The sequence below is a fragment of the Erythrolamprus reginae genome, chromosome 2 (genome assembly GCF_031021105.1).
Source record: "Erythrolamprus reginae isolate rEryReg1 chromosome 2, rEryReg1.hap1, whole genome shotgun sequence".
NCBI lineage: Eukaryota > Metazoa > Chordata > Lepidosauria > Squamata > Dipsadidae > Erythrolamprus > Erythrolamprus reginae.
In genome coordinates, this window is record NC_091951.1 from 207,381,937 (window position 1) to 207,408,546 (window position 26,610).

The following is a 26,610-nucleotide window of genomic DNA, read 5'->3' on the forward strand; positions in this document are numbered from 1 at the left end:
CATCTCCAGTCGCTCCTAGCCGATCACATCTCAGGGAGCCTCAACATCCAAGCGGACTGGCTATCGCGAGCAACCATAGATCCAGGAGAGTGGAATCTCCATCAAGCACTGTTCCACCAAATCTGCCTCAGGTTCGGCCATCCAGTGCTGGATCTGTTTGCGACTGAAGCCAACGCCCAGCTCCCTCGTTTCATCTCCAGGTTTCCATCCCCGGGAGCAGAGGCAATCAATGCTCTCAGGATCCCTTGGCCTCCAGGTCTTCTGTATGCCTTCCCTCCAATTCCAATTCTGCCAGACGTAGTTCACAAGATCATCCTGGAGAGGGCTCGAGTAATTCTGATCGCCCCTCACTGGCCTCGCAGGCCCTGGTTCGCGGACCTCCAACAGCTGTCCGTCCAGGACCCCTGGCGACTCGCCGTTTCGGAGGATATGTTGCGGCAGGGGGCCTCCTTCCATCCGGATCCGGAGTGGTTCCACCTCACCGCCTGGCTATTATCCGGAGAGACCTAGACCTGCGAGGGTACGACTCAGACACAGTGGAAATCATCCTGAAGTCTAGAAGAGGGTCTACCAACCGCATATACGACCATACTTGGTCCAAATTCCATCAGTGGTGCTCGCAGGAGGGCTTATCTCCCCTGTGTCTCCCCATTCACAGGATAATCTCCTTCCTCATGAAAGGTTTCCACCAAGGCCTCTCTACCAGCACCATCCGTCGCCACCTGGCAGCCATCTCTTCTGTCTTGGCAGGGCCTCGCAGGCAGCCTCTCCGCTCCTTTCCGGAAATCCAAGAATTTCTCAGAGGAGTGGCCAACCTCAGGCCTGCTAAGATCCACAGATATCCTTCCTGGGACTTGCCATGGGTTCTCCATTCCCTTACTCAGGCACCCTACGAACCCCTGAAATCTGCGTCCCTCAGGTACCTATCCTTTAAGGTAGCATTCCTGGTGGCGATTACATCCGCCCGACGCATATCGGAGTTGGCAGCCCTCTCTATCAGACAGGACCTCTGTCAGTTCCATCAGGACAAGGTGGTTCTGCGACTGGACCCCACCTTTCTACCCAAGGTCAGTTCCATGTTCCACAGATCCCAGGATATTGTCTTACCTTCCTTCTGTATCCAACGGGAGCACCCCCTGGCAATTAGATGGCACACTCTGGATCTTACTAGAGTGCTAAAAATATATATTCAACGCACAGGACCCATTCGGAGGTCTGAAGCACTCTTCGTGGCCTATCGTCCCAGATCTATGGGATCCAAAGTGTCTTCAACAGTGATAGGCCGTTGGATCAGAGGGACCATCTCTAAGGCCTATGAGACAGCTTCCCTCTCCATTCCAAAGAACATTACAGCGCACTCCACTAGAAGTGCTGCTACATCTGCTGCTTGGGCGACTCAAGCCCCGTTGGAGGAAGTCTGCAAAGCAGCCACTTGGGCCTCGCCAAATTCCTTCATAAGGCACTACAAAATCGATTCTTACGCCTCAACGGACGCTGCCTTCGGCAGAAGAGTACTCCAATCCGTTATCTCTCATGATAGCAATCTAATCCCACCCTAGGGACCTATCTATTGGGTATGTCCCACGTGACTGCTGGACCCACTCCTTCAGTACGGAGAATAGGCATTGATTGCTTACCTGAACGCCTCTTCTCATACGGTGAGTGGGTACAGCAGTCACTTCCCTCCCTTTTGTGTGGTCTTCTATGTCTTCTATTCCTACCTTTCTCCTAACACATGAGAGTTGAACATTATGGAGCTTCACTACTGAGCCTAGTCTACGGATTCGCGAATTCTGGGGAAGGGGTGGATCCAGCAGGATTTTTTAATACTAGGCTCAGTCCCATCGGATTGGACAGGAGCAACCCACGTGACTGCTGTACCCACTCACCGTACGAGAAGAGGCGTTCAGGTAAGCAATCAACGCCTATTGTTTTCTTCTGAAACTTTTATTTTCTTGGATTTATCCATGGTTGGCCTACCAGGTGTCAAAAAGCTTAATAAATTGCCCACATTGGCAGTTATAATGCATATTTTGAGCGATAGGGAGCCTCAGCAGAGGGATGAAAGAGCCACATGCAGCTCCAGACCTGTGGGTTGCCGACTACTGGGTTAGGACAATGATTGGCAATGCAGGATCATGCCAGGGATCTACTAAATTTGATGTGCTCTCTTTTGAGTTTCATTTGACATATGAGCCTTTTGGTTTGATCCCATCTATCTTAAAAGTTGGCCCCGTACCCCTTTTTTCACTGGCTTTCAATGGAAGGCATGCTGGAGCCGTCACACAATTCCATTTAAAAGCAGGTGCATTTTACAAAGTATTTTGCATCTGAAATTCTAAATCACATAAGCTAGCACTCCAAATGGAATCTTTTTTTACAATTGCCAAAAATAAACTTACTTAAAAGAAATTTATTTTACTTAATATGAAAAAAAGGGGAGTGTGTTCAACAAAGTAAGCTGCCATGAATTTGACACTAGTAGGAGTGAAAGAAGAGCTGATTACTTTTGCCCTATCAATTATCCTTTTACCCATTATAAACACTGATGTGTGGTGAGAAAAGTGTCTGATGAAAGACAAGCTCTTGTCAGCTGCAAAAGCTATTCTTAGGTAAAAATGGAAAAATAAGCTTTAAAATATTTTGCATTCAGTCCATCATGGTTTCTTCATATAATTTACCACGCTGCATTTCTCTTAAAATTCATTTTTTTTCTGAAGCCTAAACTGGGAACATACACAGACACACACACACAAACAAACATAAACACACACCTATTCCTTTCTCTCTCTCTCTCTCTCTCTCTCCCCCCCGCCCCCACCTTTAACTCAAGCCTCTAGACCTGTGATGGCGAACCTTTTTTGGTTCGCATGCGAAAAGGGGTGGGTGTGGGTGTGCTAACATGCCCACACCCCTTCCCTTCCTCCCACGCATGCATACACACACACACACACCGCGCATGCACACAAGCCTTTCTGAAGCCTGATAGGTGAAAAAAATGCCCAAACAGGCAAACTGGAAGTTTGGGAAAACACACTTCTGGTTTGCACATTGTGCTGTTTTTTTGCACTCCGGGGCTTCAGGAACCTTCCTTGAAGCAGAAGTGTGTTTTGAATTCCAGGTTGTAATGCCTTGGTCTCTTCAGCCTCTTTATACACTTGATTGAAGTGTATAAAATCATGCATGGGGTAGAAAAGGTGGATAGAGAAAAAATATTTTCTCTATCACACAATACAAGGGGGCACTCCCTAAAGTTCATAGGTAAGAAAGTGAGGACAAATCAAGGGAAATATTTCTTCACCCAGAGGGTGAAGAATTCACTTCCAGAAGAGGTCGTGACAGCAGTCAGCCTTGATAGCTTCAAGGCAGGATTAGACAGATTCACGGATGCCAAGTGTATCAGTGGTTATTGAAATGGATGTCCATGTGCCGCCTCTATGTTGGTTGCGGCAGGCAGGATTCCCTTGAGTACCACTTGTTGGGGCTCAGGGGAAAGGGAGGGTCTTGCCTTCTCTTTCTGCTGAAGATCCCCATGGACAATTGGTGGGCCACTGTGTGACACAGAATGCTGGACTCGATGGGCTTTGGCCTGATTCAGCATGGCTCTTCTTATGTTCTTCTGAACTTCCGGTTTGTCCCTTGGGGGATTTTTTTGCCTCTGGGGCTTTAGGGAAGCTTCCCTGAAGCATCTGGAGGGCAAGACGGCCTTTCTCAAGGCCGAAAATCAGTTAGCCAGCATGCACAGGCCATAGGTTTGCCATCACAGCTCTACACCTTCTTTAGAGACTGTATAGACTTTTTGCATTATGCATTCAAATGATTCAAGCTTCACCTTAATAATCCAACTACCCTAAACCAGTGGTGAGTTGTTTCTGGTGCAGACCAGTTCTTTAGAAATGATAGCACTGACTCCAAACTGAGAGAGGACCGGTTCTCTGTATCCGTGAAAGTGGGCCTGTCTGCCCACCCCTGGGTTATACAGTGTTCCCTCACTTTTCGCGGGGGATGCGTTCTGAGACTGCCCGCGAAAGTCGAATTCCTGCAAAGTAGAGATGCGGAAGTAAATACACTATTTTTGCCTATGAACAGTATCAAAAGCCTTCCCTTAATACTTTAAACCCCTAAATTACCATTTCCCATTCCCTTAGCAACCATTTAGATTATTACTCACCATGTTTATTTATTAAAGTTTATTAAAAAATATTTATTAAAGGCGGACGAAAGTTTGGCAATGAGATATGACATCATCGGGCGGGAAAAACCGTGGTACAGGGGGGAAAACCGCAAAGTATTTTTTAATTAATATTTTTGAAATATTTTTGAAAAACCGTGGTATAGACTTTTCGCGAAGTTCAAACCCGTGAAAACCGAGGGAACACTGTACTCACCTTTATCTCTGCTTCTGAAGCCCAGCTGATCAGGGCCTGTGGATTGAATTGCCTCTCCACACCTGTTTTCAGTGGTCCTTGCCTAGTTTGCAACGCAGAGGCTCGATTCCCTCTGAAATGCGCACACACACTCAGGGAAGCAGACAGCAACGTGTGCTCTCAGCAGACGAGCAGCAACGAAAACCAGAACTGCTCTAAATGAGGGGAAAGCTAGTTTTTCAAGGCTGTTTGCATACTGAATATTATGAACACTCTGAAACTCTTTTGGGGGGAGCCCCCCCTAAAATAAAGTTAAAATATTAAAAGCTAATATTGCCCACAGTATTTTTACAGTGATTGTAAGAAGTTTTCATTGGGCCTGTTTTGGCACAGCAGGACTTGGATAGAGTCAGTTTCAAATACGCCCAGGGGATTCTTAATGCAGTTCATTGAAACAAGCTGGAAATGTATCATCCAAACATGGTTACTGATATTCCAATGAGACAGGAAAAAAATGAATCACACTAAGATATAATGTTACTGTAAATGTTGCTCCTTGAAACGGGAAAGGAAAGAAAGATTAATGCTTTGCTCTAGTAGCAAACTTGAGAAAATATTGGTTGTTAATATGCAGTTGAAATTGTGGTTTGATTTCAGGAAAATAATATATTATTGTTTCTAATTATAGAAAGTTAGATTTATTTCATCTATAACACACACAGCTCACACAGTCCATTCTATATTTGACCATTATACAAAATGCTTCCTCAAATTACATTACAGTATATATATTGGATCTCTTTCTAAACTGAAATCCTGGAACATAAAATGTGCAAAAATTGAAAAGACAGAATCCCAGACTCTTGTACTACATCATTACATAATCTGGTTTTAGATCCATTATTATGATTATATTATTTTGTAGCTTCTCCATCTCCAAAGAAACTCTAGGAACATAGAGAGAGGATTTATAGCTCCCCCCCCCCCCCCCCAATGTGGATATGGTATAATTCCAAATAATAAAGCTCTTGTCACAGCTTATTGCATCAGTTTTCATACTTGGAAATAATCTTGTTAAAGGCCCCACTGCCAGTGGGATGTGCCCTTTCGACGTAAACATTCCACTGTCTATAAAAGCAGCAGTAAAAACCTGCAACTTTGGGGCAGTGATTTTTTAAGGCAGAAGGAACCCTCATTATTTGGACTTTTACTAGTAGTTAGTAATACAATTGTTAAGAATTTGAATTTGCAGGTTTAAATGCCTTTTTTAAAATATAACCAAGCTTTAAAAAGTGTGTACTCTTGGTAATTAAAGTACATAATTCTGTTATGTTTCTCCCATACCAAATAATATAATCAATCTCTTAATTAGAATGAACCTGCAGCGCTTGGCTCCTATTTGTTTGCCAGCAGAGCAAATTCTTAATACAGTGGTACCTCTACTTAAGAACTTAATTTGTTCCGTGACCAGGTTTTTAAGTAGAAAAGTTTGTAAGTAGAAGCAATTTTTCCCATAGGAATCAATGTAAAAGCAAATAATGCATGCAAACCCATTAGGAAAGAAATAAAAGCTCAGAATTTGGGTGGGAGGAGGACAAGGAAGAAGAGGAGGACAGTCACTGCTGAAGGAAGAAGGTGAGGTGAGTGGAGTCAAACAATTCTAAAACTTTAAGGCTTAAAAAAAAAAAGAAGGACTCTGAGGCGGCGAGGAGGAGTGCGCGCCTCCTATACACCCAGCATGAGGCTGCCTCCCATACACTGCGCCAGAGCGAGAAACCCAGGCGGGCGAGAGGGTGGAACCTCCCGCTCTTGATCAAAAGGCGGCTGCTGCTGCTACCTGCTTCCTCTTCCTTCCCATGCTGAAGGACTCCCCTCTTCTCTCGCTCGCTCGCTTTGTAGCCGGCGCCTTTCCTTCACTGTGGTGACTCCTCGGTTTGGCTGAAGCTGAGTTGATTTGGCTGAGGCGAAGCGCCCCCGGGAGGCAACCTCACGCCAGGTGTATGGGAGGCAGCGCGAGGCAGTCACCACAGCAAAGTGGTTTATTCCCTCTCCAAGCGCCCAGAGAAAGGAAAACGCTCCGTTCGCTCTGGACTCCTAAAGCCCGAGATGGCCGAGATTAAAGGGGGAATGGCAGGAAACTGGCCGGGCCTTCGTGCTGCTCTCAAATTTCCTGGGAAATTTTTCGGGGCTTGGTTTCTTAAGTAGAAAATGGTTCTTGAGAAGAGGCAAAAAAATCTTGAACACCTGGTTCTTATCTAGAAAAGTTCTTAAGTAGAGGCGTTCTTAAGTAGAGGTACCACTGTATTACAGAAACTCTTGTTTCCTTTAGTTACCGGTATGTGCTCAGTAAATAACAGTAAGAACTGCATTATGGATATATTGCACTATTTTATGAGCAATTGAACAGTCACTGTGTTTCCCCATTAATTTTAAAATCTTATTTCCTGCTTCTAATTCTGTGTCCTAGTGTTTGGGTTTGTGGGCTTAGTCATGTGCTAAAAAGATCAACTCAGGTACAAAATGGTGGCCAAAAGATTGAAATAAGTCCTTTAATAAAATTGAATATTTTATAAATGTGATATTTATGTCAATTTTAATGTCAATTTTATGAAATAGGTATTTCTATCTTTTGTTCACAACTCCCAGGTTTCTGGTCTAAATTTATTAATTGCATTTTAGTGTGTAGGGTGGTTGTTGTTTTTTTGGTTTCATTATCTTTTTGCATCATCGTTATCTTAGCTTCCTTTGAATCATTGTTCTATAATCTTAAGTATGCTAGTTAGCTCCTTTTTGCACCTGCTCCAGTTGGAATTATTTTTCTTTGAAAATGGGTGACCAGAACTGCCCTCCTGATGAGCTCTTCGGAGAGCCCATACGAAAATATGAATGCTTCCCAAAGCTTCCTGAAATTACTCCACCTTGGGTAACCAAGAATGACATCTCCATACTTGGCAGCTACATGACACTGTTTACTCATAGTCACTGTGTGCCCGAGCAAGATTCATTTCTTTCTTCATTTATTATTTTCATATGACACGATATGAGTTCTTTACTGATCATTTAAAATGTGGTATTTCCAGAATATGTGGATTTCTTCCCATTTCTTTCATTCTGCTTGATGAAATCATCTACTCATCTTCTTTATTCTAAATCCAGAGGGAAAGAAAAACCTATAATTTCCTGTCTTCTAGGTTTCATTATATTTCATCATTAAAATATTAGTCAAATAGGTTCCAAGATTGGTCCTTTGGAAACTCTTTTAGGGACATACAACTTCAGCTGGACTTTTCTTGTACTGTTCTATGTAGCTTCTTTGTTGCTATTTTAATAGTGTTGACCTGATTTTTTTCTGATGGGATAGAAAATACAGACAGGTAAGGTAGTTGAGAACATTTTGAAATTAAAGTTCAAGACATATTTTGAAACTTATATTGGAGACACGTTTGGAAGAATGAACTAAAGTATAAAAAATCTATTGGTGTAAATGAACATATCTATCTAATCCATCTTGAAAAAAGTATGATTCAGGAGAAGAAAACATCTTAGGGTTCAATCCTTTATAAACTCAAATAAAGTTAATTGAAATTGCAATGGCATATAATTTTGCAATTTTAAGTGCAAGAATCTTTTAGGAACATGCTCTCTTTGTATTTTAAAACAGAAGTAAATGTCCAAAGATCATTCATATAAAGATCCCCCGTGTTACCGCACCCAGTTTTACATATTTTAGCACAACATAAGCTATTTTAGCCATTGTGTCTATAACTGCCAATATTTAGTAATTTACCTATAAATACTAAATAACAATACAGTAAATGTATTGGTATTTACCAATACAGTAAATGTGATCTCTGATATTTTCAGATCTATCCTATTGAGCCAATATGCCCCAACTTACTTGGAACGTTTAAGTGCAACCTAGATTTTGTTTTTATCTCCCAGTGTGTTGTATTATAATTTCTTGTGCTTGGACTTGTGCTGGGATAAAAGTAATTTGAAAAGTTTGGATCTTTGGTTTTTCATGTCCATTATGTGGGCGTTGGTTACCTTGACTACCTCACCTGTATCCCTTTTCTATTGATAGTTATTCCAAATATAGCCACTGGTTCTCCTACCCCAGAGGTGCGGGCAAGGCTTTCCTGGGTGTAGGTCCAGATCAGGTAATTAATGTGAGTCACCCATATCAAGCTGGCAGTACTAGCAGAGGATCCTTTCTTTGAAATGACACAGCATAGTTGACGGGTGTGTGGCCTTTTGCCCAACTGGTTTGGTAAGGTTGCCCACTTTCATCACACATGACTCATCTGCTTGGTCAGTGCAATCTAGCAGCCCCTCCTATGGCCCTATTCTGCACCCTCTGCCTCCACCCCTGTTATTTCGGTCTGTGACTCCTATCCATACCCCTTCCAGAAGTACTCAGTTGGAGACATATAGGAGAGGAGCTCTGAAGAAGCTTCCAATTGGAAGGGGCATGATTTCATCTTCACGCTAAAGCTCCCATCTAGATAACCCGCCTAGATTGGAAATACTGTCTCAGAAAGACTTGTATTATGATTGAGCTATTCCCCCTGCAGTCTTGAATCCCTTGGGGGTCAAATCTTTCAGTTTCTGTCCATGTAGAGGTGGTGTTGATGCTTCTATGAATGACTCTCCCAGAATGGGCAATAGGTTAGCTTTTGTGATGTTGCTTCGAAGTCCTAAGATTTGACATCCTAACTGCCCAATCCACCCATGCCCACTTTACTAGTAAAAGCAATGTTCTTTCATGTCAGCCTTTTAGATTGGTTTGGGCTTTTGCTCCAAGTTGTAGACTCACTGCTGCCCTTTGTCTTCCTTTCTGAATGCACAGGTTTCCACCTGAGTGGCATTGTGACAGAACCACCCGGCCCCAGTGAGCCAGAGCACAGTTACCATGTCTCCATCAGTTTTGACCGCTGCAAAATCACATCGGTTAGCTGTGCCTGTGACAATCGGGACATCTTCTATTGTGCTCACGTGGTGGCCCTGTCCCTGCATCGCATCCGGCATGCCCACCAGGTGGAGCTGCGCCTGCCTATCTCGGAGACGTTGTCCCAAATGAACCGGGATCAGCTACAGAAGTTTGTGCAGTACCTGATCAGCGCCCACCACACAGAAGTGCTGCCGACAGCTCAAAGGCTTGCTGATGAGATACTCCTGCTGGGCTCCGAGATCAACCGAGTGCATGGTATGAAGTTGGGCTGGCCTTGCATCCCTGGGAGAGGCAGGGAATGGCTGTAGGTTGGGACCTTGCTTACTTGTCTCCCCACCCCCCCTACCCTGCATAAGAGACTGCATGAAAAAAACAGAGGAGGAAAGAACTCTTACTTCCAGAACTCAGGCTTCCTAAGTGACACCTGGAAAAAGCTCCAAGTCTCATTCATAATTCCAATCAATTGTAGTCAAATCTGGCTGGGAATTCCAGAATGTGTCTAGATCTCAGTATACTGGGAGGGCATCAGGTTGCAGAAGCAATGAACAAATTGGCAAAGTGTCTTAGTTATAAGCAGAAACTAATCTTTCATTGTGTAATAATACCATACTGCCATTAGTAGAATAGTGGGTCCACAAAATCAGCATGCCATCACATGTTAGTGCTATCAGGTCATTAATCAGATAATTCAAGGTAGCAGACGTATCTGAAATCCTTACCTCTTCCTATTTTTCCCCACAAGAATCCTATGAGGGGATTGGGCTAAGAGTGAGTGACTGGGCTATAGTCAGCCAGCTGGCTTTCATCTCTAAGGTGGGGCTAGAATTCACAGTCTCCTGGTTTCTAGACTGGTGCCTTAATCACTAAACCAAACTGACTCCAATAGCTCTTATCATTTCCTCTTGGAGCTTTTGTAAGGTCCTGCTTTTTATGATAAGCAAATTTTACTCAACTGCACAGGTTGTTGATTGATTCCATTTCACCCTTAATAAACTTCTTAAAATATATCTAGCTGTCCTTTGAGATAATCACTTATTGGTATTGCAAATAACTTCTCTTCATAATGAAAATTTACAGATTGATTACTATGCATCCCCTTCTCTGTGGAAGCATAATAATCACCCATTATTATTATGGGATAGCAATATACATTCATCAGAACTCACGTGAGCAAAATATCTTTTTTTGTCATATGTTACAGCTTGACCTTTTCCAGCCTATTCTGCAAGTATAAAACCCGTGCTGCTGCCTTAATCTTAGTAAATTGATTCTGTAAAACAGTAGCACCTTTTTTGTCAGTTTCCTGCAGATACCTGATAAATGTATACTTAATGAATGACATGCCAGAAGCACTTCGTCGTAATCATTTTGAAAATACTTGCCATGCGTAATATCTAAGCAGAAATTAACCCTAGATAATTTCTGCAAAAGTACAATGCCCCTCAAAATCAGGGAGAAGATTAGTAATATGTAGCATCTTATGCTTTGGCCATCTCCTCCCAGGTGCTCCAGATCCCACAGCTGGTGCTGGCATTGAAGATGCAAACTGTTGGCACTTGGATGAGGAGCAGATCCAAGAACAAGTGAAACAGCTGCTGTCCAATGGGGGTTATTATGGAGCGAGCAAGCAGCTTCAGTCCATGTTCAATAAGGTAAAAACTGACATTCGTTTTTCACCCAGCTCATCACTCTATTAGTAGAGCTATGTCACTGTTCTTCTCCTGCTACCACAGAGCAAGGATCCTTGTGTCTCACTGTGGAAATAGCATCACCTTGTCAACAGGAAGATATTTCCACTAGAAGACCATTTGTGGAAATGGGGGCTTCATCTTTCAGGGGTGATGGGGAAGTCCCAAGTCTGAGCTATAGTTCGACTGCCTGTAGATGCTGGAGTTGCTTGCAGACTTGGAATGAAGAGGCAGCCTGCACTAGAAAATTCTCTCAAAATTGTCCATACTTTTATTACTAGGTAGTTTAAAATGTAAAGTTTACTAAAGAAGTAATGGCGAACCTTTTTTCCTTGGGTGCCAAAAGAGCAATAGTGCAATAGTGCTTGTGTGTGTGCCCACACCCACAATTCAGTGCCACCCACATGCCCCACCCCCCTGCACATGTGCACATGGACGCCTTCCCCCTGCACTGCCTCACCCTCTGGTCATGCGTGCATGACCCCCCTCCCCGTTTCCCAACTTCCAATGGGTCCAGTAGGCCTGTTTTCGCCCCCCCCCAGATTCCAGAGACTTCCCTGGAGCATGGGGAGAGTGAAAATGGTCTGCCCTGCCCCCCCACAGGAACTTCTCCTGAGGTTGAAAACGCCCTCCCAGAGCCTCCATGTGAGCTGAAAATCAGCTGGCTGGCATGCACATCCACTCTGGAACTAAGCTAGGGCAACAGCTTGCGTTCCAGCAGATATAGGTTTGCCATCACAGTACTAAAGTATCTTACCGTCCGTGCAGCCAGAAAAGGGAAGTCAAGCTCCATTTCTAGATGGAAGGTGAGATTTCCACAGTGTTTCATCATGACTTTATTGTGGCCTTTTCCAATGTGCTTCCTCCAGGTCTGTCAGATTATCATTCCTGTTGCCTTTGGCAGCATGATTGGGTTTTCTGGAGATGCTAGGGACTTCATATCTGGAAGGCAGCCAATTGGGGGGGGGGGAATTGGTTTGCTATTTTGATAGACCACAAATTTTGGTTAGGGTTTTTTTGGGAGGCAGGGTGTCCCTCTCTCCTCCGACTGTCAATTCTGTTTTTTCCGCAGGTGCGGGAAATGCTACGAATGCGAGACTCCAATGGGGCACGGATGCTCATCCTGATGACAGAGCAGTTTCTGCAGGATCCACGTCTGGCCCTCTGGCGGCAGCAGGGAGCGGGCATGACTGACAAGTGCCGGCAACTCTGGGATGAACTTGGTAGGTGTAGGGCTTGCCCAAAAGAAGGCTTTTTGTGACATTAGGTCAGTGTTTCCCAACCTTGGCCATTTGAAGATGTGTGGACTTCAATTCCCAGAATACTCCAGCAAGCAACGCTGGCTGGGGAATTCTGGGAGTTGAAGTCCACACATCTTCAAACAGCCAAGTTTGAGAAACACTGCATTAGGTAAATTCAGTAAGCTGATACACAATTGAGATTCTTGTTTTAAAATGCAAGTTTGCAGGAGAAGTTCGAAAATATAGAGCCTGAAGTCAAGGAAATTTGGTTGCCACTAAATAGATGATGCTTAATTCACCTGATACTGTGTGTTTTTCTTGTCTTGTTTTTTTTAAAAAAAGAATGTTACTGATTAATTTTCCAATTCAGTTAAGCTTTCCAGCTGAAAAAAAATCCTGCTTCTTCAGTCACTTACTGGAAATACTTTCCCCCCTTAATTTTAGATTTGTGGGAAAGTTTCAAGGAGAGACTGAAGGATGCTTGAACTCTTGACTTGAGAAATAGCCATACCAGCCAAGAAAACTGGGGACAAATGTCAATTTGGATAAACTTTCAGGAACTGTATCACGAAGGTGGTGTTTTTCACCACGTGATTATTAATGGTTGTCTTATCAAGTCTTAAAAAACTAATCCATAGTAAAATGCAAACTTTATAGTCATATTTTTTTTAATGCAAAATCTTATTCCTGTAGTTTTTATGCCATGAAACCCAAAGCCTATCTTTCTCTATCATTATGTGGGATGGAGAAGAAAAAGCATGTCATTTCATAGTTGAGCTAAATCTCAGCCACCATTCCATGGACAGAATTTTGCCCTCTCCAAGAGGCTGAATTCCAACGTGTTTATTTAGACAAAGAAAGTGTGTACAAGTGAGAGAGAGAGAGAGAGAGGGAGAGGGAGAGAGGGAGAGAGGGAGAGAGGGAGAGAGGGAGAGAGAGATTTATATCTGCTTTTACTCCAGGAATTAAGGGTGGTGTATATAATCCTTCCTCCTCCTATTTACCCCATTAAAAATGCTGTAAGATAGGCTGGGCTGAGTGAGAGTGGGTGCAGCCATCCATTGAGCCATTAGATCCAAGGATGGACTTGAACCAGATTTGCCTGCTCCAATCCAACAGCTTAACTATTCTCTTTTTTTTGTTACCTTTTTGAATCTTTGTTCTGATGACCAGCTTTCTGAATTCTGCTGCAACTTGCTTACTAAATAGTATGCTACTTCTTGCATATATGGTCTGCTTAGTTTTCACACCAGTTATTTCATTAGACTTCAGGCTTTGTAACTTTGGCTCTGCACCTGACTTTCTGTTTATGATCACCTCCTTTTACATTACTTCCTTTTTGTTTTTTAGGTGCATTGTGGGTATGTGTGGTTCTCAGCCCACATTGTAAGCTGGAAGAGCGGGCAGTTTGGCTGCAGCTTCTTAAGAAGTGGAATAAACTAGACATTTGTCCATTGGAGGAGGGTAACTACTCCTGTGACATTGTTGGAACCAACAGCAGCTTGTCATCTAATCCAAATCGCAGCCCAGGTAGGAAACCCACACTAGAGTTCCTAAGCCTTCAACACCAGCTCCAACACACTCAGTGGGTAGCTGAGACAGGGATGTTATCTGCAATAGGGAGATGAAGTTTGCAATGGTCTACCTTATAAGAATGCTGCCTAGATTCTTCATGTACGTGGAATGTTATACCAGTGTTTCCCAACCTTTTTTGAGCCGCGGCACATTATTCACATTTACAAAATCCTGGGGAACATTGAGCGGGGGGGTGGGGGGTGGTAAAAAAGTTTGGATAAAAAACCCTCTCTTCCTCCCTTTCACCCTATTTCTCTCTCCCCCCCCTCTTTCTTTCCCCCTCTCTCTCCCTCCCTCTTTCTTTCCGCCTCTCTCTCCATCCCTCTTTCTTCCTTCCTTCCTTCCTCTCTTTTTTGCTCTTTCTCTCTCCCTCCTTCCCTCCTTCTTTCTCTCTTGCTTTCTCTCTTTCTCTTGCATTCTCTCTCTCTCTTGCTCTCTCTTTTATCCTCTCTTTCTTTCTCCCTTGCTTTCTCTCTCTCTCCCTTGCTTTCCTTCCCTCTTTCTCTTTCTCTCTTGCTCTCTCTCTCTCTCTCCCTCTTTCTCTTTCTTGCTTTCTTTCTCTTGCTTTCTCTCACACACATTCTTTCTCTTTCTCTCTCTCTTGCTTTCTTTTTCTCTCCCTCTCTTTCTTTCTTTCTCTCCTGCTTTCTCACACACACACACACACTCTTTCTCTCTCTCTCCCTTCCTTGCTTTCTCTCTCCCTCTTGATTTCTCTCTTGCTTTTACTTCTCTCTCTTTCTCTCTTGCTTTCTCTCCTCCTTTTTCTCTCTCGTGCACCAAACCAGCAACAGAGAGAGAAAGAGAGAGAGAGCGGAGAGAGAGTGGAGGGCGGCTTGCTGGTCCGCGACCCCCTGGATCAGCAGCCCCGCATGGCCCCAGCATGGACTCCGACATCGCCTTCGCCTCCGCCTAAGAGGCAGCAACCACATTCACCCCTTTGCCCTCCCAGGTGTCCATGGCGCTCAGCGCCCGGCCACGCGCCACCTCCCGGTACCCCGCCTGACTGCTACCTGCAGGAACGGGTGGTGGGGCACCACGAAGGGCGGCGCTTGAAAGCCACCACGGCGCCGTTGTTGTCATCACGGCGCAAAGCCACACAGTCCCGGATCGCTTGCTTCTCCGGCTAGCAAGCTGGCTGCCTGGGAAAGCGGCGCGCTTTTAAAATGCGCGTTTTTCAAATGCGCCGCTTTCCTAGGCAGCAGACTTTGCTGGCCGGAGAAGGGAGCGATTCAGGACTGCGTGGCTTTGCGCCACTTCAAAAATTTCTGCGGGGGGGGGTTTCCTAAAGGCTGTGCGGGCGCCCGCCCACGCAGCTTAGAAGCAACAGTGGCCGGTGCCACCTAAAAGGAAAGTTTTAGCTTTCCTTTTCAAAGATTTACAAAATCAGATGACTTGGGATATATCTGTAGTTATGCAACTGCCCAGAGTTCATGGGAGTCAGGTGGCATATACATTTTAGTAAGAATGTTTCTTTTTTATTTCCAATTTCATAAGAGTTGCTTGACAGTGAGATGGAAAGCACATACATTTAGTTACCAACATTTATTTTTATCATTTATTATATTCATGCATTTATTAAAATGTATTATGTATCTATTAGTTATACTTTTTTATTTACTTGTTTTTGTCCACCCTTGGATGATTTCTGCATTTTTTTTGTTTAATTTTTTTTATTTGTTTCTGTGTATGGCAAATTGCTTACTTTTTAAATTTTTATTTTATTTTATAATATTCTACATACACACATTTTAACACTGGACCAATGAATGAAGGATTTTGGGAAACTTAAGATTCCGTAGTTTTTCCAACCTCTGCTGTGACTGGTTTCTTCCTTGGCAGCCGCTACTCGACAGACGGTCTTTGGGCGTGCCATCAAGGCTGCTGAGCTTCGCTGGGGGGATTGCCACCTGCAGAAGATTTTGAGCAGCGACTGCTACAGCGTCTCTTTGAAGAGCGGTGGTGACAAGCTGGGCTTCGATCCCCAAGGCCATCCACTCTGGCTGGGCGATGCCTTCCCCATGGCCTGCGCACGGGTTGATGCCTTGCGCTCCCACGGCTACCCCCGCGAGGCCTTGCGCCTGGCAGTGGCCGTTGTCAACGCCATGCGCCTGCAGCGACGTCATCAGCTGGACAGCTACAAGCAGCAGAAGAAAGGCAAGGCTGGCAGGGAAAGAAAGGGGGTGGTGTGGTGTGGGTGGTTGGGGAGGTCAGTTTAACAGCGTCTCCAGGGAAAGGTTTTTGGAGTCTAGTGAACCCCAGGGCTATCCCTACGCAGGTGTGGGCATCTCATTCCAAGGTCAGGCTTCAAAGGAGAGCATGGGATGTATAGGCATGACTTATTTATGTAAAGAAGCAGAGATCTTTAAATACTGGGAAGAAAGAGTGGCTTCTTGTTCAGAGTGACAGGTGATGGATTTTTCATAGTTTATTCCTCTAGTGATCATGTTTGCATTTATGTGGGGGTTTCCCCACCTCCACTGGCTTCCCAGTGTAGAGAATTGTTTTCAGATGCCGGAACTGGAGCTGGTGAAGTCACACCATGTGGGTTGACTTCTGAAGAATTATTTCCTCCCATTTTTTCTACTCCTCAGAGCTCCTGCACAAAGGCACAACCAACATTACCAACTTGGAAGGATGGGTTGGGCACCCTCTGGACCCCATTGGTTGTCTCTGTCGTACCTTTCTGGAGGCCTGTCGAATGGATGATGAGGGGCTTGTCCTGTTCCCAGGTATTGTGGGGTGAACAAGGAGACCAAGTGCTGGGTTGAAGTAGCCAATCCTTCCCTAGAGCAGTGCATGCAAATTTGAGTGGCATGTGGTGCTGCAGTATAAACAGATATATTGCAGCACCACCACAATGGTTTTCTTATTAAGGAACTGCTTTCACTTGTGAGAAATGATTCTGAGCTTGCTGAAGTGAGGAAAGGTGATTGTTGTACGGGAAGCTGTGTACATCTATTGCTGTTGGTTTCTTGTTCTCCATTCAACTGTTCTCTGTTTTCCCCTTCCAGACTCTCCAGCAGAGCCCAAGAAGGCCCTCTATCAGCACATCCCGGTGCCCTCAAGTCCTGGGGAGTCGTATTATATGCTGGCCCTGGAGGTGGCCCTGCTGGGATTGGGGCAGCAGCGGTCCATGCCAGAGGGCCTTTATGCACAGGATAAGGTGGTGCGCAGCGAGGAGCAATTAATCGCACTTCTAGACGAGATGGAGCTGGACGAGCGGCTGGTTCCTGTGCTTCGCAAGCAAGCGGCCTTGTTGTTGGATGGTTAGTGAAGTATTCTGGAGATGTAATGCCTTGTCTCTAAAGACAAGAAAGGAGGCACTGTGGAGAAGAAGAGTTCTTTCTTTTTCGAAGGACCTGGATAAAATGACTCAGTAAATACGTTTCTGGAGGTGTGATCCTTTTGCAGACAACTTGGGAATGTTTTGAAATGGACACACAAATTGCACCTGGCTCACTAGAGACAGCATCCGTATGCAGCAAAAGCACAGTCTAAGCCAGTGATGGCAAACCATTTTTTCCTTGAGTGCCTAAAGAGCGTATATGTGCACTATCGCCCATGCACGAGTGCCCACACTCATAATTCAATGCCTGGATAGGACAAAAACAGCTCTCCCCCCACTCCCAGAGGCCCTCTGTAGGCCGGAAACAGCCTGTTTACCAACTTCTGGTGGGCCCAGTAGGCTCGTGTTTCACCCTCCCCAGGCTCCAGAGGCTTCCCTGGAACCAGGGAAGGATAAAAATGCCCTCATCCATCCTCCCCCAGGAGGCTCTCTCGAAGCCAAAAATACCCTCCCAAAGCCTCTGTGCGAGGCAAAAAGCAGCTGGCCGGCACACACATGCACATTGGAGCTGAGCTAGGGCAACTCCTCACGTGCCAGCAGATATGGCTCCATGTGCCAGCTGTAGCACCCGTGGCACCATCACTGGACTAAGTCATCTCACTTTGGCTTAGTGTTAAAATGGCAAGCTGTGTGCTTGTATTAAACTTCTGTCTCCAAGGCCTGAACCTGGACATGGTGATTGCAGGAAGTTATAAGTGATGTCTGTGGGCCAGAACCAGATTTTGAAAAGCTGGCAGAAAGAAGAGTTTGGTAGTTGAGGGTGTGTTGACTTCTTCCAAGAACCTTCTGCATGAATGGGCTTGTGGGATGCTTTTTCCTTTGGGCGTGGATGTATTCGCGGAAGGACGGGAAATGTTGGTAGGTCACAAGCAATGTCAACAGGTCCATCACCTGTTTAGGGACGACTCCTCACCTTGCCAGATTCCTGTCCTCCTATGGTGCAGGCATCTAGCTGAATGCTTTGAGTTGGGTTGTAGTACCGTCGATGTTCATCGTCTACATATCTTTTTCTCTTAGGAGGGCCTTTCAGTGGATTTGGTGAGGTGGTGTTCCGAGAGAGTGTCCCCATGCATACTTTTGCCCGTTACCTCTTCACTGCCATGCTGCCCTATGACCCCGAGTTGGCTTACCGTTTGGCATTGAGAGCCATGAGGTACTCATATCCCCTCCTCTCCCCCTGCCCTCTTTCCTTCTCTCTGCTTTCCTTGCTGCATGTTTAACACTTTGCTGTGCCTTCCCCCACTCTATGCCTTCCTCCTCCAGACTGCTATTTCCAGCTTCTGCTTAATGTTGCAGATCAGCTTGCCTGGCAAAGAATTTCTTCTGTGGGGCTATACCCTGGGTCTGATTCCCTTTCCCTTCTCATTAACCGTTTTGTCCATGGAATTGCATGGAGCTTGCCTTCGCTTTCTGGGCCCTGCTCCTTCCATCTGTTGGTTGATTTCTAGAACGGTGACAGCCTAACTTGTCTCCGTCTCATTTCTCCACAGGCTTCCTGTATTGGAGACAGTGCTACCAGCCAATGACATCCTGCACCAGAATCCCCTGGACTCCATGATGGCCAATCGCTTCCCCCGCTGGTTTACCCTGGGTCACCTAGAGACTCGGCAGTGTGAGCTAGCCTCAGCGATGCTTACAGCTGCTAAAGGTAGATCCAGTCCTGTGGTGGTGGGAGTACAGAAGTTAGAGGTCTTAGGGAGAGGTGGGCTGCTAAGGTGGAATGGTGACATGTGCTCGCCCCCGTGGCTCTGAGTGCTAAAGTACTCCAGCGCAATTATGCTACCGCACCTCCTGCGTATCCACGCGTGATTTTGTTACCTGCCCAGGTGCAGTAGGGTAATTGTGCTGGACTCTGCTAGCACTCAGAGCCATGCAGGCAAGCACACGTCACCGTTCCACCTTAGCAGCCCACCTCTGGTCTTAGGGCTCTCAACCTCTTCCCTTCTGAAAGCAGAAAGGGCCCGTTCCTCAGAATAGTGAGTTGGAAGACCGGGGCCCATTTTTCAGCTCCAGGTCAGGCGTCTCTCATGCTGTGGACTTTTTATTATGATTCCCTGCAGGTGACCCCAACTGGCTGCGCATGGTCCTGGGCTCCATCCAGCAGAATATTCATTCACCTGCCTTGCTGTTCAAACTGGCCCAGGATGCCTGCAAGACTGCCACGCCAGCCAACACTCCTCCAGATACCACCTTGCTCAATATCTCTCTGGAGCTTGGCCTGCAGGTGAGGGTACACCTGAGCAAATTATGCCTCTGGCTCTTTGGGTGGGGGTTCTCTAGGGCTTTGATGTTGTCTGGGGAAGATGATAGACCAAAACATCTGGCGGACACATTTGGGGAAAGTTCCAATAACAAAAAACTTGAGCTATGCAAAAGAGCTTAATCTGCAAATGTATAGAACCATTTTGGTAACAGATTCCATTTGATATAGCAATAAATCACCCTCTCAAGCACATAAACTAAGGTACAATCTTCTAGTTAATTTTCCTGTTCAGTTCTTTTTGAAATAGATGGGAAAAGCATTTTGAGGTGGGTTAACTCTGTGCCTTTTAAAGTCTTTGTTCTTAATGACTCCTATCAATGCGTGACATAGCAGTAGCAATAGCTTTTAGACTTATAAACGGCTTCACAGTGCTTTACAACCCTCTCTAAGTGGTTTACAGAATCAGTATATATTTATCCCAACAATTTGGGTCCTCATTTTACCCACCTCAGAAGGAGGGAAGGCTGAGTCAACCTTGAGCCGGTGATGAGATTTGAACTGCTGAGATACAGCTAGCAGTTAGCTGAAATAGCCTGCAGTGCTGCACTCTAACCACTGCGCGACCCTGGCATAGCAATGTATTCATTCAATTCTCCCTCCAGATTACTCCTAAGAGCAGTTTTTCGACCCTGGCAGCTTAAACATGTGAAAACTTCAGCTCCCAACATCAGCTTTTCCCGTTCCCCCAGCAAGGTGGTTGGGAGAATCTGGGAATGAAGTCCACACATCTCCTAACTGCCAAGGTTGAGAAATTCCAAGGAAGTTGTTTCACCCGGGGGCCACCGATGGACACAGATGCTGGGTTGCACAAGCAGCAGACTCTTTGGACCCAGTGCAGAAGGGATCGCGTGATGTCTATATTTTGTTTCTCTTTATCACTTCACCCATTTCCCACTGCTTCTCCCCTAGGTGATGCGCATGACGCTCAACACCATGACCTGGCGACGTAGGGAAATGGTTCGCTGGTTGGTCAGCTGTGCCACTGAGATAGGTGAGTGAAAGAGACTACCGGATGTCTGCTCCTTCTAGATCAGTGATGGCGAGCCTTTTTTGGTTCGCGTGTCAAAAGCGTGCGGGGGCTGTGTGGTAACGTATGCGCACACATATCCATACCCATTCCCTCTCCCCTGCATACATGCACCACCCACCGCTGCCCCCTGCAGATGCACACAACCCCCCCCCAGCCCCCACGCATGCACTGGGACAGTGAAAAAACAGGCAAACGGGCAAACTATAAGTTAGGAAAAACAGATGTTGCTTTGCCCATTGTGCTGTTTTTTGTACCCTGGAGGCTTCAGGGAAGCTTCTGGTTTGCCTGTTGGTCTGTTTTTCACACACTTTGGCTTCGGGGAAGCTTCCTGGAAGCCTCCAGAGGGCAAAATGGCTTTTCCCAAGGCTGAAAATCAGCTGCTCATCTGCTCTCCTATATGGCTCTGTATGCCACCTGTTCTAAGGTTTCCCAGAATTTAGGATGGGACTGGCTTTTCCCTTGCTTACCTCCACATGAGCTCCATGCTTTTAAAAAAATATTGTTGTTGTTGTTGTTGTTATTATTACAGTAGAACCTCGACATACGAGCTGCTCTACATACGAGTATTTCGAGATACGAGCTGGGAGGGGAGAGACATTTTTGTTCGACTCCCGAGCTCAAATTCGGGATACGAGCCGAGGCAGGAGCCGGGCGCTGGCCTGCTTTTTGTCGTCCCCCCCCGCCGCCGCCTGCAAGCGCTCTGCCAGGCGGCTCTCCTCGCTCCACGCCTCCTTTATCTCTGGGTCTGCGGAGGGAGGGAGGGAGGGTTCCGGCCTTCCGAAGCGGCGCTGGGCAAAAGGGGGCGGGCGGGCAGCGGCAGATGGTGAGAGGTGCCTCTTCGATCTGCCGGAGAGCCGGAGAAGGGGGCGTCCAGACCCCCCCACCCCCAGCAGAAGCCAAGGACCCCCAGAGAGGGGCGGCAGGCGAGGCGACCGCCTCTCCACTCGCCAAGTGCCGCGGGGAAGTGCTGCTCGCCAATTGCCGCTCGCCAAGTGCCGCTTTCCTGCTTCCCTTCCTTCCTTCCCGCTGATGCAGTTGCAGAGCCACTCGAGGTGGCTGCGGGAACAAAGCGTCGTGCCCCCCTGACAGCGTTCGCCGGCTTCCGAAGCGACGCTGGGCGAAAGAGGGTGGCCAGCAGCGGCGGAAGGTGAGAGGTGCCTCTTCGCGCGCTCGATCTGCCGGAGAGCCGGAGAAGGAGGCACCTCTCGCCTTCTGCTGCTGGCCGCCCACCCTCTTTCGCCCAGCGCCGCTTCGGAAGCCGCCGAACGCCGTCAGGGGGGCGCGACGCTTTGTTCCCGCAGCCACCTCGCGTGGCTCTGCAACTGCATCAGCGGGAAGGAAGGAAGGGAAGCAGGAAAGCGGCACTTGGCAAGCGGCACTTCCCCGCGACACTTGGCGAGCGGAGAGGCGGTCGCCTCACCTGCTGCCCCACTCTGGGGGTCCTTGGCTTCTGCTGGGGGTGGGGGGGTCCGGACGCCGTCAGGGGGGCGCGACGCTTTGTTCCCGCAGCCACCTCGCTTGGCTCTGCAACTGCATCAGCGATGGGAGCCGGAGCCGGCCGCCGCCCCCTCCCCTGCTAGCTGATTTTGATTTTTGGGCTTGCACGCATTAATCGCTTTTCCATTGATTCCTATGGGAAACAATGTTTCGACTTACAAGCTTTTCGACTTACGAGCCTCCTCCCGGCACCAATTAAATTCGTAAGTCGAGGTATTACTGTATTATGATGATGATGATGATGATTTCTATGCCACCCCTCTCCGAGGACTCGGGGCAGCTCACAACATATATTGTAGTGATTTGGGGTACTTGGTGATTTTTGGGGCTAACCCCAGTTTTCCCCTCCCTTTCCCTGTTCTTAGGAGTCCAGGCCCTGATGAATATTATGCAGAATTGGTACACGCTCTTCACACCTATCGAGGCTACCACTATTGTGGCGGTGACCGGGACCACCCATGCCACGCTGCTGAGGCTGAGCTTGAGCACAGGGCAACGGGAGGAGCTGTGCAGTTGTGCCCGGACACTGGCGCTGCAATGTGCCATGAAGGACCCACAAAACTGTGCCTTGCCAGCCCTGACGCTGTGTGAGAAGAACCACGCAGCCTTCGAGGCAGCCTACCAGATTGTGCTAGATTCTGCAGCCTCAGCTGGCATGGGCCACTCCCACCTGTTCACCATAGCCCGGTATATGGAGCACCGTGGGCTGCCTCTTCGTGCCTACAAGCTGGCTACCCTGGCCTTCTCGCACCTCAACATTGCTTTCAACCAGGACACCCATCCAGCGCTCAATGACGTCCTGTGGGCCTGCTCCCTTAGCCAGTCCCTGGGGAAGAACGAGTTGGCCGCCATCGTCCCGCTTGTCATCAAGAGCGTGCAGTGTGCCCCCATGCTCTCTGACATCTTGCACCGTTGGAGCCTTCCTCCCCCGGGTCTTCCTTCCATGGGCGGAGGCCGTCGTGGGGCAGGCAGCACGGGTACCGGTGGGAAGCTCTTCGCCATGGACAAGGCCCCACTCTGCCAGCTGTTGGAGGCCGCCATGGCCGCTTACATCAGCACCACCCACTCACGCCTCACCCACATCAGTCCGCGGCACTATGGCGAATTCATCGAGTTCTTGGGGAAAGCCCGCGAAACTTTCCTGATGGCACACGAAGGGCACCTCCGCTTTAGCCAGTTCCTTGACAACCTCAAACAAACTTACAAGGGCAAGAAGAAACTTATGTTGCTTGTACGGGAACGGTTTGGCTAGGGGGGGCGGTCTGAGAAAACATGCTTTGACTAAGGGGGAGCAATCGGAGGGACATTTCTCCCCCTTGATCAGAAGCACTTTGGCTTGGAGGGTAGGGCAGAAAGATCGGTTTTCCTTGGGGCACCCGTGTTCTGAACCTGTGGCCAGGCAGAGGCTGCATTTGCTGCCTACATTCAGGAACTCTTTTGTGTGTGAGCCTTCTCCTCCCATCCCCAGAAGGAGACCTGAACTGATGGAGCTGGGCTTCAGGTTGGAGCCTCAGAAGTGAGGGAGGGGGCGAGGGGTCTGCGTCTCTGGTGCTGGGCACAGACTCTTGTGAAAAAGGTCTCTCTAGTTCTTTCACTGGCCCTGTCAGTAGTGCAGGAAGGATCTGAGCCTGAACTTGTTATAAGATTGCCGATTTCAGTATTAAACTTGTAGGAAGGTAGGAGTAATTTCCCGCCTTGGTTGTTGAAGGCTCCGGACTTAGCATGGTCTTGGCAGATGGTGGGCATGAAAGACCCATGAAATTTCACAGCTGCTGTTCTGATCGTATATTTCAAATGGTGGTGGAGGTTTGACTTAGGTGTGCAAGTTAGAGGAAGATAGATAGGATCGTGCCTCCTTCTTTTCTAGTTAAAATTCCAAAAGCTTTCTCTCTTCTCTTCTCTCTTCTCTATGATCCCACACCTCTGTGCACCCGAAGGAACAACCTCTGCTTGTTGAGAAGACACTGGGGGCCTAGAATACCTTGATAGAACTGGGATGTCACCTAAGGCCTTTGTGCACCCCTAGCATTCAAGCAGCTGGTACAAAATCCCTCATGTCTAAGATTTTCTCAGGCAAGACTAGTGAGCTGATAATTGTTTCTTGCTGAGAGAATCGGCAGCAGAGTTAATATTAGACTGCAGAAATGGGGTACGTTCTAAGGTTGACCTGGTTGGATTCCACAAAGGAGGTAGATAGGCTAGATGTGCTCAGCCCAGGGACTTTTCTAGTTTTTCATGGAATGGTAGCTTTGGACGAGACCAGAGGAGCACCAGTCTTCAGCATGAACTCGGTTGCACATTGCATTCCTCCCCTTCCTCCAAACCCCCATGTTAATCCACGTAATGGTAACCATAATCTATCACTCCAGAGGAGTGACTCAGTCGCTCACTTTTCTGTCCTGGCTGTATAGACAGAGACCCTTCCTCTCTCCCGAATTGTGTCAGACATGTCGCCCGAACACTCTTACATCCTCTCACAAATCTGTCAGTATTTCAGCTTTCTCTCAACTGTGCTCAGGGGTCACAGACTGGCTCCAGACCCTGGCTTGCACTGGGGGGAGAGGGACCCAGGACATTCAAAGGGGCTAGTGTCCTATTCTGTAGCTGTCCCTCTTTAGCTTTGTTTCCAGTTAATGCCCCTCAGACTCCTACGACTGAAGGATTCCTACCCTGCCTTCTCCAGCGACCTATTCCTCTGGAGTTGCTGGTAGATAGGCAGTTCATACCTCAAAACCTCTCCCTTCTTTTGGGCCAAGACAGTGGGACACGAGGCATTTTGCCACTCTGAGTAACTCTACCAGGCAATCCAAGAAGTGCACCTTCTGTATTCCTTGGAAGCGCTGAGGATCTTGTGGTTGCAACTTTTGGATTGTTATCTGCGTGTTGGCATCCTTGAAACGTTGCCACTTTAAGCAACTGGTTGAGCTGCCAATGCAGTTGGCCTGCCTCTTCACAGATGACTGATGTTCCCCATGGAGCAAAGGTGGTGGTGGTGGTGGTGGTGGAGTTCTAAGTGGCCACTAGCAGGGTGTTCCATACTTCCACAAACACCTTGCTCCAAAATCCCACTTGTTTTCTGCTGGATAAAACCTACTCAGGAACAAACCACAACAAACTCATGCTACTAATTAGATTATTGTGAAGACAAGATTATGTTTAAAAAGTTAATATATATATAACTATATATATATATATATATCTTATATGAAGAGGCAAGGGGTCCAGGCGGCTCTCCTTTCTGTGCGCGTTGGGCTGTGTCCTGTGCTCAGCACCTCTCAGTCCTTAGTGTTGGTGGAGATGTTGGTGTGTTGCACAGCTCCACTTTGGAGCCAGCTAGTCAGTTAGTTGAAAAAGGGAGGGTGGGGGGGAAGGATATTTCTTTGTTTTTCTGTATTAAAAAAAATCCTGTAATTTTGTAATTTTTTTCTATTTATTGAATCATTTATTGTATTATTTTGTAAAGGTTTAACATAAACGGCAACTTTTTTTTCCTTTTGGCTTCTCTTTTGGACATACAGTGTGGTCTTTGTTTCTGTTTTTTTCTTTTCAGAGGGCACAGGAAAGTCTGCTCATCTAAGTCAGCCCCATGTGTAATTTCTTCAGCCTAGCAAATGGGCAGAGAGAACACAGGCTGGATACATTCATGGTGTTATGCAGTAACTCTTGATTGAAAATCCAAGATTAATCAGTAGGTATTGGAGATAAATGTGTACAGCATCTAAATACCATGCAGCCTTTTCATACTAATGGTACTGCATATTTAATGTGGAACCACTGGAACAAAATAAGTTTTAATAATTTATTTAATAACCACTATTGGCGGATCACCGCCATGATCATAGAGGGGAGAACCTGCCTTTGAGGCTATGATTGAGGGCAATGGTACCTCGTAGAAGGCCACTGCCATTTTTATTTGTCACAATGGCTCTGAAAGTATTGCTTCAGGTCATTGAAAAAATTAGAAGGTCCATCAGATTGTTTCCAATCGCCTTCCAGGAAGCCCATCTAAGACAGGTCAGCATAGGAGAAGCCAAGAAAAAGCTATTTTGCCAAGGGCCTCTTATGCCTGCCCTATTGGGTGGATCATGGGTTAGTTGTACCATGATGTGTTCTTTGTTAAATCTCCCCACCGGACCTGGCACAGACTGATTTAATCAGCTAAATGACTGTCTATTTCAAGATTTTTGGTTCTTTTGGTAATGGGTTGGGGTGAGGTCTCTGTCAATTCTGCAACAATGTCCTGAAATGACAAACTCTTTGTTTCTAATAATACTCTTTGAATGAAACTCAACAATACAAGTTTGGGTATTTACTTCCAAGTTACATGGTCCTTAGTCACAGTGGTATAGCAGGTAATGATTAGCACCCAGGTTTAATTATTAGGTGGACCGGGAGCTGCTTGGGCAGAGAAAACAAGTAGTTGGACAAGAATGAATCAACTATTTTAAATTAATCAAAACATTACTTTAAAATAATTTTAATTGGTTTTTAGGATGCTTCAAAGACTGCCTAAATGCATTGGTACTATCTAACAATCATAATTTCCTAAATAGTAATGCATATAAATTTTTATGTAATGGGCTGCTCTATCCCATATACTTTAAATTGGAAAAAAAATCAAATTACTATTATTTTATTATTTAATAATA

At 46.5% G+C, this 26,610-nt stretch overlaps 1 protein-coding gene across 1 annotated transcript in view; it reads left to right on the forward strand.

The window, feature by feature from the left end:
• The window catches only part of ZSWIM4 (zinc finger SWIM-type containing 4), a 43,499-nt gene extending 18,034 nt beyond the window's left edge, over positions 1 to 25,465 (forward strand). Inside the window, exons 3-14 of the mRNA XM_070741506.1 lie at positions 9,217 to 9,573; positions 10,822 to 10,970; positions 12,079 to 12,229; positions 13,598 to 13,777; positions 15,665 to 15,979; positions 16,417 to 16,554; positions 16,837 to 17,091; positions 18,189 to 18,324; positions 18,662 to 18,819; positions 19,232 to 19,395; positions 20,344 to 20,425; positions 22,327 to 25,465. Of these exons, the coding sequence (XP_070597607.1) occupies positions 9,217 to 9,573; positions 10,822 to 10,970; positions 12,079 to 12,229; positions 13,598 to 13,777; positions 15,665 to 15,979; positions 16,417 to 16,554; positions 16,837 to 17,091; positions 18,189 to 18,324; positions 18,662 to 18,819; positions 19,232 to 19,395; positions 20,344 to 20,425; positions 22,327 to 23,213 (2,972 nt within the window). The 3' untranslated portion in view covers positions 23,214 to 25,465. The remainder of the gene's footprint in view (positions 1 to 9,216; positions 9,574 to 10,821; positions 10,971 to 12,078; positions 12,230 to 13,597; positions 13,778 to 15,664; positions 15,980 to 16,416; positions 16,555 to 16,836; positions 17,092 to 18,188; positions 18,325 to 18,661; positions 18,820 to 19,231; positions 19,396 to 20,343; positions 20,426 to 22,326) is intronic.
• Positions 25,466 to 26,610: the final 1,145 nt, after the last annotated feature.